This window comes from Carassius carassius, chromosome 14 (assembly GCF_963082965.1).
Source record: "Carassius carassius chromosome 14, fCarCar2.1, whole genome shotgun sequence".
NCBI classification, from domain to species: domain Eukaryota; kingdom Metazoa; phylum Chordata; class Actinopteri; order Cypriniformes; family Cyprinidae; genus Carassius; species Carassius carassius.
This window is the reverse complement of record NC_081768.1, coordinates 11,245,661-11,260,593: the sequence shown is the minus strand read 5'-3', so window position 1 is coordinate 11,260,593 and position 14,933 is coordinate 11,245,661. Positions and strand designations below refer to the sequence as shown.

Sequence of the window (14,933 nt, the reverse complement as noted above, 5' to 3'; positions counted from 1 at the left end):
ATAAATGCAACAGCTCTCACTCTCATGGAATGATTTATTTAAAAAAAATGTAAAAAACAAAAAAACTAAAATCATTTTAACAGGGAACATTGAGTGTATTCAGTCTGTCGGATCCTCACACTTCTGTTTCTTAGGATTCGGCTCTTCTAAAACATCTATGGAGGAAAATAAACATTTTAGCAGAGCTGTGCACTGTGTATGTTTTTATTTCATGTTTTAATACTGCTGCCAAATGACAATAGTAAATGTGAGTCTCTTACCACTGTCTTGAGTGTGTGTAGAGTATAAGACCCCTCTCGGCAGTGTAAAACTCACACACATCATCTCCTTATTGGGTGCCACATTCCTCACCAGGTGCACAGAACACTGTCCTTGCAGGGAAGTCTTTAAACTCACTTCGGCCCGCTCCACTACATCCCTCTGAGCGTCATCTTCCTTGGAGAACCCGTAGCAATGCACCTGTGGCAGGTTGTCAAGACTCTGGTCTGGCTCCGGGCCCAGCAGACCTCTGAAGGCATCGAGGAACTCGAGAGCCAGTGCGGGGAGATTCATCACCACATGAATCTTTTGTGATCCCTTCATTAGAGCAGGCAGGCGTTCCTGTACAGGTCCCTGGATGAAGTCCCGTCCATCCATGTTAAATGATGTTATTTTTCGGTCAACCTTGTTGAGTTTAGCATTGTGCTGGAGCCAACGGAAGGACTCTGGGTTTAAGTCGTTAGCGAGGACCTCGCAGCCTCGACGGGCCGCTGGGATCGCGAATGGACCAACCCCGGCAAAAACATCCACTACAGTATCGCCACGCTGAAGAAGGGAAACGATGCGCTCGTGTTCGGTGCTCAGTCGAGGGTTCCAGTACACACGAGAGAAATCAAATTCGTAAAACACACCATTCTCACGTACCTGACAGAGGAATTAATGTAGATTACAGACAGATGTATCTTTGAAAACTGACTTAACTGAATATGCTGACTGTTTATATAAGATGAACTCACTTTTGCTACCATGTTACTCTCTCCTGCTAAAACTTCCATTAGGAAGTTTCTATAAGTGGAATCAATGGTGTTGGTCTTGTTAACCACACAAGTAATTCCTGGGTTCTTATCTATGATGACTTGACCTGGAAAAAAACAAAAAGTCTAAATAAAAAGTTTTAAACATCAAAAGATAGTATGCATTTAAAAAAAAACTAAAATAGTTTATAAATAATTCTAAAATAACACCCATCCAAACCTGTAATGACATTCATTCTTCAGTATTGGCAACAAAATTGGACCCCACTGATTTTTAATTTCTAAATATCTCTTTTTGTGTTTCACAGAACAACAAAATGCATACAGGTTTGAAATGACATGAAGGCAAGTAAACAATAATAGAAGCTGATTTATTCATTTATCAATTATCTTCTCACCAATCAGTTTTCTGTAGGGGAGCTGGTGGTCTCTCAGGTTCATGTGAGCGATGTGGCCCACTCTACTAAATCCTGATGTCACATCCTGTCCTTCAGGAAGTACAGCTCGCAGTATCTCCTCACTCTTAAGGTTCTCATAAGTGAGCTGCAGTTCATACTTCTGGATCTCCTGAGGCACCCCATACGCTTTCAGAGCTTCTGCCTCCTCACTGCCAAACGAATCAGCAGATGTAATTCTGTTTGGGTCCAATAGCAGCAGCCGATGTTCTCCTTCACTAAGGTCTTTATTCCCATCTTCACTGTGTTCCTCAACAACCCGTTTGAGTCCTGGCCTCTGTAGTGCCACTTTCTTTAAACTCTTCACCACTTTGTTGAGAACACTGGTTGGTATCCGTATGGCAGGCACGCTGACTGTCTGACTAAAAGCTGCTCGGTCCAGGTCTGTCATGCCCCGGACTGTCGAAGGGGGCTTGTAGAGCCCCAGATCAGTCTGTGATTGGTCAGTCATGGCTTTCTGAGACTGGACTAGAGTAGAGAACTGGAGAGAAATTCTTGCAAATTGGTTTACTTTATGAAACTGAGAGACACAACTGCGATGTTTCTGCAACAGGAACAAAAGTCTGCCAGATCTGTTAGTGTGTGTGTGAGAGAGAGAGAGAGAGAGAGAGAGAGAGAGAGAGAGAGAGAAATTAAAAAAGTGTCTAATTAGACAAAAAGAATAATTTGCAACCTTTTCGTTAATTCAGTATTTAAATAAGTGCACATTTTAGCAACAGACTGCTAGAGGTGCACTGCTACACTTGGTAATAACCTACAAGTTTATCTGCTTATCCACAGAGCTTAAATCGTGCAATTCATTACATTCAAAACATAACTTAAAGATTTATAATATAAACTAATTAAACTGCTCACCCTCTCCAGCCGGCAGCCATAAGAAACACGCTTTACAGTACGTCATTTCTAAGCGACCGAGTCTTCGGCTTGTGATTGGTCTGTGACGTGAGATAAAACGGACATGTGACGTTTTTTATCACGTGACTATAGATGTTTACGGTTACAAGAGTCTCTTTTGGAACCGGTGGTATAAGAGCGGGACACATGAATTGACGCCCTCGCTGGTGTCCAAGAGAGCAGAGAGGTTGTGGTTGTTCATAAGAGTAAACTAAACGGCAGAACATGTGGAAAAACGACGCAAACTGTAGCGTGCAGACGGGGAGTGAGTATGAGCCCATCGGAGAGGAAAGCAGACCGCTCTTAGCACAGGTAAATTACAGCCTGTCGTTTCCTGATTAACGTTACATTATTAATAATAATAATAAGAAGAACAACAACAACAATTGTCATTGAACGAAAGTTGTCCCTTTTATCAAATTAACATATTGCTAAGCTAAGGCTTAACATTAATTAACATCCCAGCTAGACGAAGTTGATTTGTATAGCACAGAATTTACAAAATATTCACTAAACAATACTTACAAAGTGCTTTACCGAGGCGTAAAAAAAGAAATATTAGACATGTCACAGTAAATTAATGTACATTTAGTCTTCACCAGTGTAAATTCTACATGCAGTGCTGTACTAGTATTTACAAATTAAACATATTTGGCGTTCCTCTAAAACCATAAGGCTGTGTTCTAATGTTTTCAGTGGAAATGGATAGATGTATGTGTTTTATGTCATTTGCTGCCTCGTGCTTTCTAATAATTGTAACTTTATCACATGTTGATCTTATGCAGTTTTTTTTGTCTTCGCAAAGATTTCACTTCTCTTTGTGCTTTCGGTAACTTGATGACACTCGTAATGACATTCATTTTGGATACTTTTTCTATTGCATAACGTCTAGAATCATGTTGTTGTGTAATTCCTAGTCTCTTTATCTTCCTCACAGGGTGCTCAGTCTAGAGGGGCATCCTTCTGGTCCTCTGCCTTTAATCTGATGAATGCCATCATGGGTAGTGGCATCCTGGGTCTCTCTTATGCTATGGCCAATACGGGCATCATCGGATTCAGGTACACAAACGTGGTGTTTCTGATTCAATTCAAGTTCAACTGTGTTGACAACTTTTGTGGCATAATGTTGATTACAACCAGAGGTGGGTAGAGTACCCAAAAACTGTACTCAAGTAAAAGTAAAAGTACTTCTAGAAATATTTACTCAAGTAAAAGTAAAAGTACTAGTCTTGAATAGTTACTTGAGTAAGAGTAAAAGAGTATCGGATAAAAAATCTACTCCAGTAGTTAGTTACTAGTTACTTTGGGTCATATATACTGAGCCTATTTTTATTTAGATATATAGATAAAATGTATGTAATGTATGTGTGCGTGTATAAATGTATATATTTCATCAGCCTTTACTCCAATTTATGTAATTTATTATAAAACCTTGTCTGTTTACTTAAGTAACAGATATAGGTGTCATGCCATAATATATTTTTAATACGACTGACTTCATATTAAATGTGAATTTAACATTGAAAGTTAATATGATATAAATATTGCTACTAATCTTTCATTGTTCAGAAAGAGCAAATAACATTTACATTATTAAAAATCATTTTCACTGACAGTCTAGATTTCAATCACTCTCAGAAACTCCCATTAAGATCACTGAAACTGTTAACACTGTGAAATCAATATCTTAATTAAAGATTCGTACACACATCTGCACTTTGTTGTTTCTGACGAGAGAATTCGCCAGAAAGAGGTATTCAGTCAGTGAGCGAGTGAAGGAAGCACCGGCATTTTAGCGATGACTCATCGGAACACCTCTGATTGGCCAATGCTTTAATAAGCTCAAAAGAATCATGTGTGATTGGTTATAATGCGCAGTGCTGTAAAAATGCGTCTGTCTCTGGCTCAGCGCCAGCAAGCAATCACAGATCTGAATTTAGCAGCTGATGATATGGTGTGATTGTATTAAAATTAATAAAATCTTAATCGGCTATTTTTGTCTTTTGGAAGCTGCATTCAACTTGACTCCCCTCTGTTATAAGCCACACACGTACAACAAACTAATGTCACAGTGGTATCGTGTACTGTAATCGAATGTAGCCCAAGTTATTACCTGTTGAACAGTAGACAGCACGCGCGGTGTTCATCTAATAAGGATCTCCATCGCTAGCAAATAATAGCCTTTGCATATTTGCTTTCAATTCAGTGCAGTTCCAGCCACGTTTTCAACGCTCTTTCTGTTCTTAAACGTCACAACTCCGAGTGAACCACTTCAGACGCTCAGCGCGCGCGACAGGGAACTGAACGACTCATTCAAACTGATTCATGAACCAATTCACTCGTTTGCCAATTGGTTTGATCAAGCCTTTGAACAGAATTGACTCAAAAGAATGAATCATTCGCGACTGGGCATCGCTCATTGCCCAGAGAAAAGTAGACGGCGCGTTTGGAATAAACTGAAGCATTTATAACATTTATTGCATTAAGATAAAGTAATGAGAGGAGCGTCGCCCACAGTAACGAAGTAAAAGTACAGATTTTTCCCCAAAAATTTACTCAAGTAAGAGTATAAAGTACCCATCTTTAAATATACTCCGAAAAGTATTAGTTACCACAAAAAATTACTCAAGTAAATGTAACTCGTTACTACCCACCTCTGATTACAACAGAAAATTGTTTTGATGATACCCTCAGTTTTTTAAAGCAAAACTGTGGTTCCAATAAGGTACTTGCATACCTTACACATAAACAGAGCCATGCAAAAATGTTTCATTCAACAGACATTTTTACACAAGGATAGAAGTGAATCTGGGAGAAGCTGAAATTGTTATTGCAAACTATATAACACAAACATTATTCCACAAATGCCTTCAATAGAGCCTCCCTAGTATCTGACACAGAACAGTCATTTAAGCTTGTTTTTTTCTCCTCTCAGTATTCTGTTGCTGGTGGTCTCCAGTTTAGCTGCTTATTCTATCCATCTCCTGCTGCTCCTCTGTGACAAGACAGGTAATAACAACTAATTTTTGACTACTTCATTACCCTGCATAATCCTGTTGACCTTTCAGCTATGTTTATTTGAACCCTCACCAGGGTTATTATAGTTAACTAAAATGACTCAAATCTAAACTAAAAGTTAAACAAAACTGAAACTAACTAAAAGCACACAGAAAAAAAAAGTTACTAAAACTAAAATGAAAACGAAAAATAAAAAATTTAAACACTAATTTAATGGGGAAACAATTATACTAGAATATCAGTAATCCTAAAATTACACTTATTCTCATAAACTCTAAATCAGTTGAGAAATCTCTGCTGACAGACAGAGGAGTTGTTGGCAATTTGTAACACTGTGAAATGGCCTTTCATGATTATACATTATAACCAGGCCTCATTATTGCATTTTTGTGTGCTAGGCATCAACTCTTATGAAGCTCTTGGGGAGAGAGCGTTCAACAGACCTGGCAAGGTTGGTTAATATCACTGATCTAATATCTAGCTCACAATGCTTTATTTATCTGATTTTGTGTTTGTCTGAAGATTCCCTGCAGTTAAGCTGTATTGAAGCTTTGCAATATTTCATTTTGTTATATGAAAAACTAACTGTGTCTGTTGTCATTACCTTCATATTCGTCATAACTGAATACACTATAGAAGTAAAATGCACCTTTTTACTCCCATAAAGCGTGTTTTTCACTTGTTTTGAGCAGATTCTCGTGGCCTGTACTATTCTCATTCAGAACATTGGAGGTGAGGTTTTCACTTTCATTTGTATTTAATTGTTTATATGGTTAAAGTCATACTACTTAACCTTTGGACTCTGAAATTAGAATGACTACATACCCTGACACAGAGAGTCTCCCCTCTATTTTGCTTTCATGCTCTGTTTCAACATGTTTTATTGGGTGGATATATTACTTTTAGCTTAGCAGGTTGGTCTGCAAACAACAGCTATACAAAAAAAAATAAAAGTGAATAATAATATATATAAAAATCTGTCTTTTCTTTCTGTCTGCCTTTCTCTGAACACTGCTTCCTATTCACTGTGAACAGTAGTGAGTATTATGTGTGTTGTGTGGTGTTTAGTAGCATTAAAACAGAATTTTGTTTATCATTAATCTCCCAAACCTACTTGACACAAAATCCATCTCACTTTCACACTAGAATTTAGAGTGGCAACAACTGTGTGTTTGTGTGAGCGCAAGTGTTTTGCTGCAGTCAGGTTTTCAATCTGGATACAAGCCAATCCTTTAATCAACTGTCTGTTAATCATCCGTGTTTGTATGTATATATGTGACCATATGATGAACTTGTGGCTATTGCATGTTAGTGTTAGTTTAGATTATGTTGACCTCAGAGGTTACTGTATGTTTTTAAGTAGACTGTGTGTTACTGTCCATGGAATGGTTTGAATTTTGTGCATTTGTTCTCCTTCTCTAGCCATGTCCACCTACTTGTTTATCTTGAAGTCTGAAATGCCTGCTGCCATCACTGGCTTCATGAGCACAGAGATTTCTGGGTAAATAAATATATACCACACCCTCACACGTCATTCTGATAATGTACAGTCAATGCAAGTTTTCAGCGTCATGTAATTTTTTTCTGTTCTCACTGTACAGTATTAGCCAATCAGAACATATTTAATGTAAAAAATGATATTATCAAAAAGCAGAAACCAAGTAACCAACAAAATGTCTTGTTTACAGTCAGTTGAGAGACAAAAAATCTGACTAAAATGGAAGATACAATGCTATTTAATAGTTAATAGTAAGATTTTTTAAAAACTTTTATTGAGCAAGGGTGCATTAAATTGATTAAAAGTGACAGCAAAAATAATTATGATGTTGCTAAAGATTTCTATTTTATATAAATGCTAACATATTAAGCAGCACAACATTTATAATCATAAATATAAATACTTGAGCAGCAAATCAGTATATAGAATGATTTCTGAAGGATCATGTGAAACTGAAGACTGGAGTAATGTGAAGAAAAATCAGCTTTGCCATCACAGAAATAGATTACATTTTAAAATGTATTAAAATCGATTTTTGAACCGTATTTTTAATAAAACAATGCACAAAAGACTTATTTTAAAAGCATTGAAAAATCTTACCGCCCCCAAAATTTGAAAGGTGGTAGTAGTACATATGGTTTATCACAACAAATATTAATTACATATCACAAAATCGGAGGTGAAAAGTTTTACATCTTGAATTCATTGTAAGTCAAATTAGAAACCTGATTCAGGAAGAGAGATAGAAGGGCACTTTCACACCAGGTCATTCACTGACTGGCAGAAAAACACTTTTTCTCTCACTTTTCTGACTTTAAGCGAGTTTCAGAAAGAGAGAAAAGAGCAAATATTCCAGAGTAAAGAATGTAACGGTCATTATTTTATTAGCCGCTGATCTGAGCTGTGGTTCAACTGTGCCCCGTCCCCACGCAGCTGGTTTGCATTAAAGGTCCGTTCATGTAAATCTTGCACATATGTTCCACCCAACAAGAGTTGTGCCTTCCCAAGATCCCCTTTACCAGCACAATTACTGTGACCAGACCCAGACACACACAAACATCTCTACTCCATCTCTCTGGGAGGAGCAAAAATCACAAAGCGGCCACAGTATAAACGCTTGAAACTTTAGTCATTTACTGTAAAATAACATTTTTCTTTCAGTGGAGTAATTTATCTTCATTTCTTCAAGTGGATCAGTTAGGCTGTCTAGTACCACCCTGTTGTTAAGACAGAACCACAGGAGATCAGCTCAAGATCTCTCTCACACACAAACCTGTTCAAGATTCCATCTCCCAGTTCAAATACACATTCACATTTCTTTTTTTTTCTTTTTTTTTGTGGAGACCATGATACATTTTTTTCAGGATTTTTTTTTAAAGAATAAAAAGTTAAAAGAACTGCATTTAGTTGAAATTTATTTTTTTGGGAACAATGCAAATATAAGTAATATAATAAAAGTATAAATGTCTTTAAAATATCTTACTGTTCCCAAACTTTTCAGTGGTACAAAATGAAAGAGATAATTGAGACAAAATAATAAATAGAATAAAAAAAGTATTATCATTTATTTATTATATTTAGTAATTTATAATTATCATTTTAAATGTTTTTTCTTTACATTTGCGCTTTTTTATCTTATTAAAACAAAGGAAATGAAACTCATAGCAAGAAATTTGTCTACACTGAGTTAGTGGAAGGAAATGGACTTCTGAATATGATGATCAGATCAGTCTCAGTTCTCTCTTTAAATATTTTATTTTTCCTCAGTCTTATTAATGTAGGAAAATGAGCACTGATTCAGGAAACTTGGACAGTGAGAGAGACTCTGAGGAGGAATTTCTTGCATTAGATGTGGGGATATCCAGAATTGCTATGTTTTAAGGGTTGATTTGGGAAGCAGACAAGTGATTTGTGATTGATACCACATCCATGGGTTTAAAACACTCAAGTATGGGGTCAGTAGAAATTGATACTTTTATCCAGCAAGAGTGGATTAAATTGATCAAAAAACACAGTATAGGCATTTTAACAAAAGATTTCTATTTCAAATTAGTGATGTTCTTTTAAGCTTTATATTCATCAAAAATTCCTGAAAAATGTACCATATTTTCAACATTGGTAATAAAAAAAATTAAGCAGCAAATCAGCATATTAGAAAGATTTATGAAGGTTCATCACAGGAACGAATTACATTAAAAATATAAATACTGTACATGAAATATAATAAAATAAAGTTATTTTAAATCATAATAATATTAAGTAATAATAACAGTAATATTTTTTAATATATTTAATTAAAAAAAAAAAACGGAATTGGTGAACTTAAGAGACCAAAACGATAAAAAAAAAAAAAAATCTTACTGACCCTGGGTGGATATGTTTTTTTTTCTGATCAAATGCCATTTTCTTCATGCAATTTGTTTTCTGTCCTTAGAAAGTGGTTTGAGGATGGTGTTACACTATTGATTTTAGTGACTCTAATTGTAGTGTTGCCATTGGCTCTACTTCCTAAGATTGGTGAGTGACTGAATGTCAGTTTTTTTCTGTATTTCTGTGGTAATTCTGTACGTGTGAGAGAGTGTGTATCACTGGTTTCTATCTCCTCTTCAGGGTTCCTGGGATACACCAGCAGTCTCGCATTCATCTTCATGCTGTTCTTTACTGTAGTGGAAAGTTGTTTTTGTTCTCTTTCTTTCTCTCCCTCTCCATCTCTTTCCCATGTTGATGTTTTCATCTCTCACACAGGTGGTGGTGAAAAAATGGTCCATTCCCTGCCCTCTGCCAATTAACTCTACTGTGAGCCTGGTAAAGACCACACACACCCTCACAGCCAGACCGCTTGCCCAAACACCCCACGTAATACCCAAAACAATTTGGGCAGCTCCAGAACAATTGAACATTTAGCTGCATTTATTTATTTAAATTTAGCTACAGAACCTCCTCATAACTTTATAACTCCTCAAAAAATGTCTTTATCACAACTGACTTAAGGCTAGTGTCAGATATTAGGTTTAATTTTTATTTATTTATTTATTTTTGTAACTCTCTAGGACTCTTTACTTTTCAGTTAATTTGTATGAAATGGTTTTAATGAAGTGAGAACAGGTTTAGTTTTTTGTTTTTTTTTTCAATTAAAGATAGGCTTAAAAACATTTTTGTTTTTATTTTTCTATATAGTTTAGTTATTTATTTTTCCTATTGTTAACTTGTTTCTCACAACTAATATAGATGTGATAGCTGGCATGGTGCTAAGTTATATACAAAAGTCAGTCAAAAGTCTTGAGTCAGTGGTCAAAGCCTTTATTTATAACGGAGTGCTGATGTTCAGCTGCATATAATGTGATACCAGATAGCTTTTTTTTTATTCTGTTGCTGTCCTGATTTCGTTCTAATCTTCATATTCACATTAATCTTCTTTTTCTATCCCCAGAGCTTAAATACCTCTGAATGCACCCCACAGATGTTTGTGATCTCTAGTAAGGTGAGTGTGTGTGTTTTCCTGAGAAAGCAGAGCTGTGTTTTGATTTAAAGTCTGCCTTGCAGGACTATTAGAAACCCAAATATTAGTTGTAATATTATAGCGTAACCGCACACACATCAGGAGGGTGAGAAATGGCTGTGTGTGTGTTCATTACAGAGTGCTTATGCCGTCCCAACAATGGCTTTCTCCTTCCTGTGCCATACGGCAGTTTTACCTATTTACTGCGAGTTACACAGGTTAGTACACTCATTACTGTTCTTTCTGTGCATCTGCCACATATATAGCCTGATGTTGCCTTATATGCATTTACGTATGTTTTTCAGACCCACCAAGCAGAGAATGCAGAGTGTGGCAAATATCAGCATCTATCTTAGTTTTGTGGTGTATCTGATCTCTGCCCTGTTTGGATACCTCACCTTCTATAGTAAGAACGTTGCTCAAGCTACACAGTCCCACAATGCAGCACTTGACATGACCTTACATTTTTAGTTCCAGCAAAGGAGTTGGAAACAAAATACTAAGACTGAAACTAAAACCAAAAACATAAAGGAAATGTTCATTACTTGAAATTAAAATAAACATCAGCTGAAATAAAATATAAAAAATAAAGCAAATTTTATTTCAGCTAGCTGTCAAAGCAACATTTAAATTGTGTGATTTAAAAAAAAAAAAAATTCAATGACAAGGAAGATAAATGAATTGATCTGATCAAATGTTCTTTATTCGCAGCACATGTGGAATCTGAGCTGTTGCTAGGATATGACAACTACCTACCGCGGGATGTTGTGGTGATGGTAGTGCGTCTTGCGATTTTATTGGCCGTTCTGTTCACTGTGCCGCTCATCCACTTCCCAGTAAGTCAAACGCCAGACTGTGAACTATTTAAGAAAGAAATTCAGAAAACACATCCTCTCGTCTTTTCTTTCAGGCACGTAAATCGCTGTTGATGTTATGCAGGGGAGATAGGGAGTTCTCCTGGCTCTCTCATTCGCTCTCCTGTTTTTTCGTCCTCACTCTTGTGCTGCTGCTCGCTATTTTCATCCCTGACATTAAGAATGTCTTTGGTGTGGTGGGTGAGTGTGTGTGTCCATACGCTCCATGTGTGTTTTACTGTTTAGTTCAATGTGTTTATGTGTGTGTCTGCATACCTTTTCTTGTGATTTCTAGGTTCTACGACCTCCACATGTTTGCTGTTTGTGTATCCTGGAATGTTTTTTTTGAGAATCAGCTCCGAGCCAATCAGATCTCTCAATTCAGCAGGGGTATCTAAAGTCTTACATACACTCGAAAACACAGACATGACTTCCTTTGCAGAAGATAGCTGATTTTGAGTGGATTTCTTACATTTAGTTTTATACACTACTGTTCAAATATGGGTTCAGTAAGATTCTTTTGTAAATGTGTAAAAAAAAGTCTCACCAAGGCTGAATTTATTTGCTAAAGAAATAAAGTAAAAACATTAATATTGCGAAATATCGTTACAATTTAAAATGACTGTTTTTTGTATTTTAATATATTTTAAAATGTAATTTATTCCTGTGATGGCAAAGCTGAATTTTCAGCAGTCATTACTCCAGTCTTCATTGTCACATGATCCATTCTAATATGCTGATTTGGTGCTCGAGTAACATTTCTAATTGTTATCAATGTTTAAAAAAAAGTTATAAACCATAATACATTTTTTCCCCCCAGGATTCTTAAATGAATAGGACGATTAATGGCATTTGTTTTTAAACTTTTGTAACCTTTATAAATGTTAACTATAATTTATAATCAATTAAATACATTTTTATGGAATACAAATATTAGTTAAAAAATAAAATTACTGTCCCCAAATCTTGTTACTATCTTGATAGTATTTTACTTTCTTTAGTTTTCTTCCCATAAGCATCTTTTCCAACGTTCTCTTTTCTTTCTAGGCGGTTTTTCTGATGGTGATTGGTCTGGTTGTGGGTTTGCTGAGCCTGTGTGTCATCATTGTCTCCTGGGTTCAAGGTCCTTGACCTTTGACATCATTATTGTGGGATGTATTGCAGAAGTTGTGAGCTCAACTCATCCTCCCCTGAAGAGTAAGCTTATTTTACAGGTGACACACCAGGCAGAGACTCTTTTCTGAACCAAATTAAGGGAATCCCAATGAGATGAGCCTGTGGTCTTATGACAAATCTCATGTCCTCATAGCACTTTATGACACTTGAATACTGAACAGAGGCACAATCAAATTCAGAATATCCAGCAGGGCACTAAAATGCATATTATGTGTGAGTGACAGAAGAGTTTGACTATCTTTGAATCAGATGGTGGCTGTCATCCATAGAAAAACACTTGGGACCAATGAATGAAGGAACTACACTGCCGATTTTACAATAACTGAATGTGGGATATTAGTTTTATACAGATGTTTAATGAATTGGAAAAGCTGCTTGTCTGACTTGAGAGAAAAAAAAAAGAAAAAAAAAAAACCTTCTCAGAACTTTTTGGATGGTTATTCTGCAACACACTAAAACCAAAGATTTTCTGTTTATTCAATTTAGAATTCAAAATGTTCCTTTTATTTTCTATATTATAAAAAATAGTAACACATTGGATATATACAAAAGTGTATTTTTTGTACCATGGCAACCCTGTTTACATGTCCAAAAGGACAATTTTGCTGTATTTTTATGTGTATTTTGATAAATAAAGGGAAATGAGTATTAAAACTGGTTTCTCACTGACTCGTGTACTGTGGCATCTGGAATGGAGTGATCCATGTTTAGTCTAAGAGATCCAAGCATTAGTGTGTGTTTTTGCTGGTTTGCACGTGAGAAAGATTGATAGGCTGATTTTTCTTCATTGATTTGGACAGAGGGTTCTCTGTATGTCAGATAATGGAAAACAAATGCTCTCTGTGTGTGTGTGTGTGTGTGTAGGCTCTGGCCTTTGCTCTCTCCTGCTGTTTCTAATATGCTGCATTAGCTTGAGAGGCCGCCCAACGTAAAGCAGTCTGTAACACAGATACACACAAACACAACCTTACATGTACTTTGTGAAATATGGTAGTTTGTTATTCTTGAGGTGTGTAATTAAAGCAACATTCATCTTGTGGCTCAGGATAAGAAAAAAAACTGATTTGTGTTACATGGATCCCTTGACTGACATCACCAATCACATGATGAAACCATGGCATAGTGTGATTTATTGGATATTTTTTATAGTAGTGCAGAGGATTGGTGTTCAGGTGAACCTCACAAAAACATGTAGTGTTTTTTTACAAAAAAGAAGAAAAATATCTATTAGTAATTTGTCCAGACATTTTATTTTTTATTTTTAGTTCTTTTTAGAATTTGTATTATTATTTTAAAAATAAAAATCATTTCTGTAATACGGTATGTTATAGTAATACAACCAAATATGCTAATTTTTAAAACAAATAAATACAACAAATATAATGGATAAATACAATACAGTTTAAATAAATACAGTTTAAATAATATATCATTGTATGATTTTTTTTTTGAGATTCATCCATTTACTTAAAATGTCAGGTTTGCAAGTCAAATGCATGAATAGAAAAATACATTTAAAAATCATTTCTAGCCATTTTCAGTAAACATGTATGAAGAAAAAACCTTTAAAACATAATTTCATGCTCAGTTTAAATGAGTGGAAAATGAGATTCACTGCTCTTGGGTATCAGGCAAGAGTTATGTCTCTTTTCAGCCTTAATTCAGGCCTGCAGTGATAGTTTTACCTTTAGACCACAGTCCACATTCACACGGACCAACAGAAACATCTGCTGACGGTTAACCGCTGCCTACAGAAGGTGATTTTGCTGTATGTCTGTCTGATTTCTTTCATGCCAATTGGCCCTTTCATTCTGACATCTGCTTTTTTCCCCTGGACTACTTTTTTCTGCCTCTCTGTTCTTCTCCTTCCTCCTGAATTGATTTTCATGCTCGATCAGTGACCGTGCTCTCTGTGTCACAGACATTCAGTAAATTATTCTGAAGACTCTGTTAGGAAGATACAAACACATATCCAATCAAACACACTACTTTACTTACCTCTATAGTGACAATCGTAGAGTGTTTTCTATTTTTTTCTTTTTTTTTTTTGTCGTTCTCTCTGCCCTCTAAAACCTCTAATTCTGCTCTGACGCCTGGTCGGAGCTGAGACCACATCACATCTGGAGTTGATTTTACTCAAACACACACACACTTACCCTGCCCTGTGCCACACACTTTCTCCTCTGCTTTAAAACGCTCTCCCTGTCACTCTTTTTAAACTCGTCTCTACAAACACTCACTCCATCATTCACTCTCTATTTCTTTCTCTGATTTTTGTTTTTCTTCTTTTACGCCCTCCTGCCGCAGCTGTTGCCATTCCCAAAGACTGAGTAATAATACCAGCCAGAAAACACGCACTCACACACACTTTGGCCTTTCACCCATAAATACCTCACCCACATCTCAACGAGTCGCACGGCCTGACAGAGTAGCAGCAGTTCAATAAGTGAGTTACTGTGAGTGTGTGTGTGTGTGTGTGTGTGTGTGTGTAAATGAGATTTGGGAACACATTTCAAACTGTATATG

The 14,933-nt window shown here is 36.2% G+C and overlaps 2 protein-coding genes across 2 annotated transcripts; one reads left to right on the top strand and one right to left on the bottom strand.

The window, feature by feature from the left end:
• Positions 1-16: 16 nt before the first annotated feature.
• Positions 17-2,440, bottom strand: trmt5 (tRNA methyltransferase 5). Its single transcript, XM_059566032.1, has 5 exons — positions 2,324-2,440; positions 1,412-2,040; positions 996-1,120; positions 261-903; positions 17-155 (listed from the first exon to the last, which is right to left on the bottom strand). The coding sequence occupies exons 1-5, from the start codon at positions 2,341-2,343 to the stop codon at positions 100-102; spliced, it is 1,473 nt and encodes a 490-aa protein (XP_059422015.1). The 5' UTR covers positions 2,344-2,440; the 3' UTR covers positions 17-99.
• An 18-nt stretch (positions 2,441-2,458) lies between these two features.
• On the top strand, positions 2,459-13,061 carry slc38a6 (solute carrier family 38 member 6). The gene is made up of 16 exons (XM_059566033.1): positions 2,459-2,674; positions 3,300-3,421; positions 5,298-5,371; positions 5,779-5,831; positions 6,073-6,112; positions 6,803-6,881; positions 9,313-9,395; positions 9,489-9,548; positions 9,625-9,683; positions 10,309-10,359; positions 10,516-10,595; positions 10,683-10,783; positions 11,089-11,213; positions 11,288-11,432; positions 11,527-11,621; positions 12,279-13,061. Exons 1-16 carry the CDS (start codon positions 2,588-2,590, stop codon positions 12,360-12,362), a joined length of 1,338 nt encoding a protein of 445 aa, XP_059422016.1. The 5' UTR covers positions 2,459-2,587; the 3' UTR covers positions 12,363-13,061.
• Positions 13,062-14,933: the final 1,872 nt, after the last annotated feature.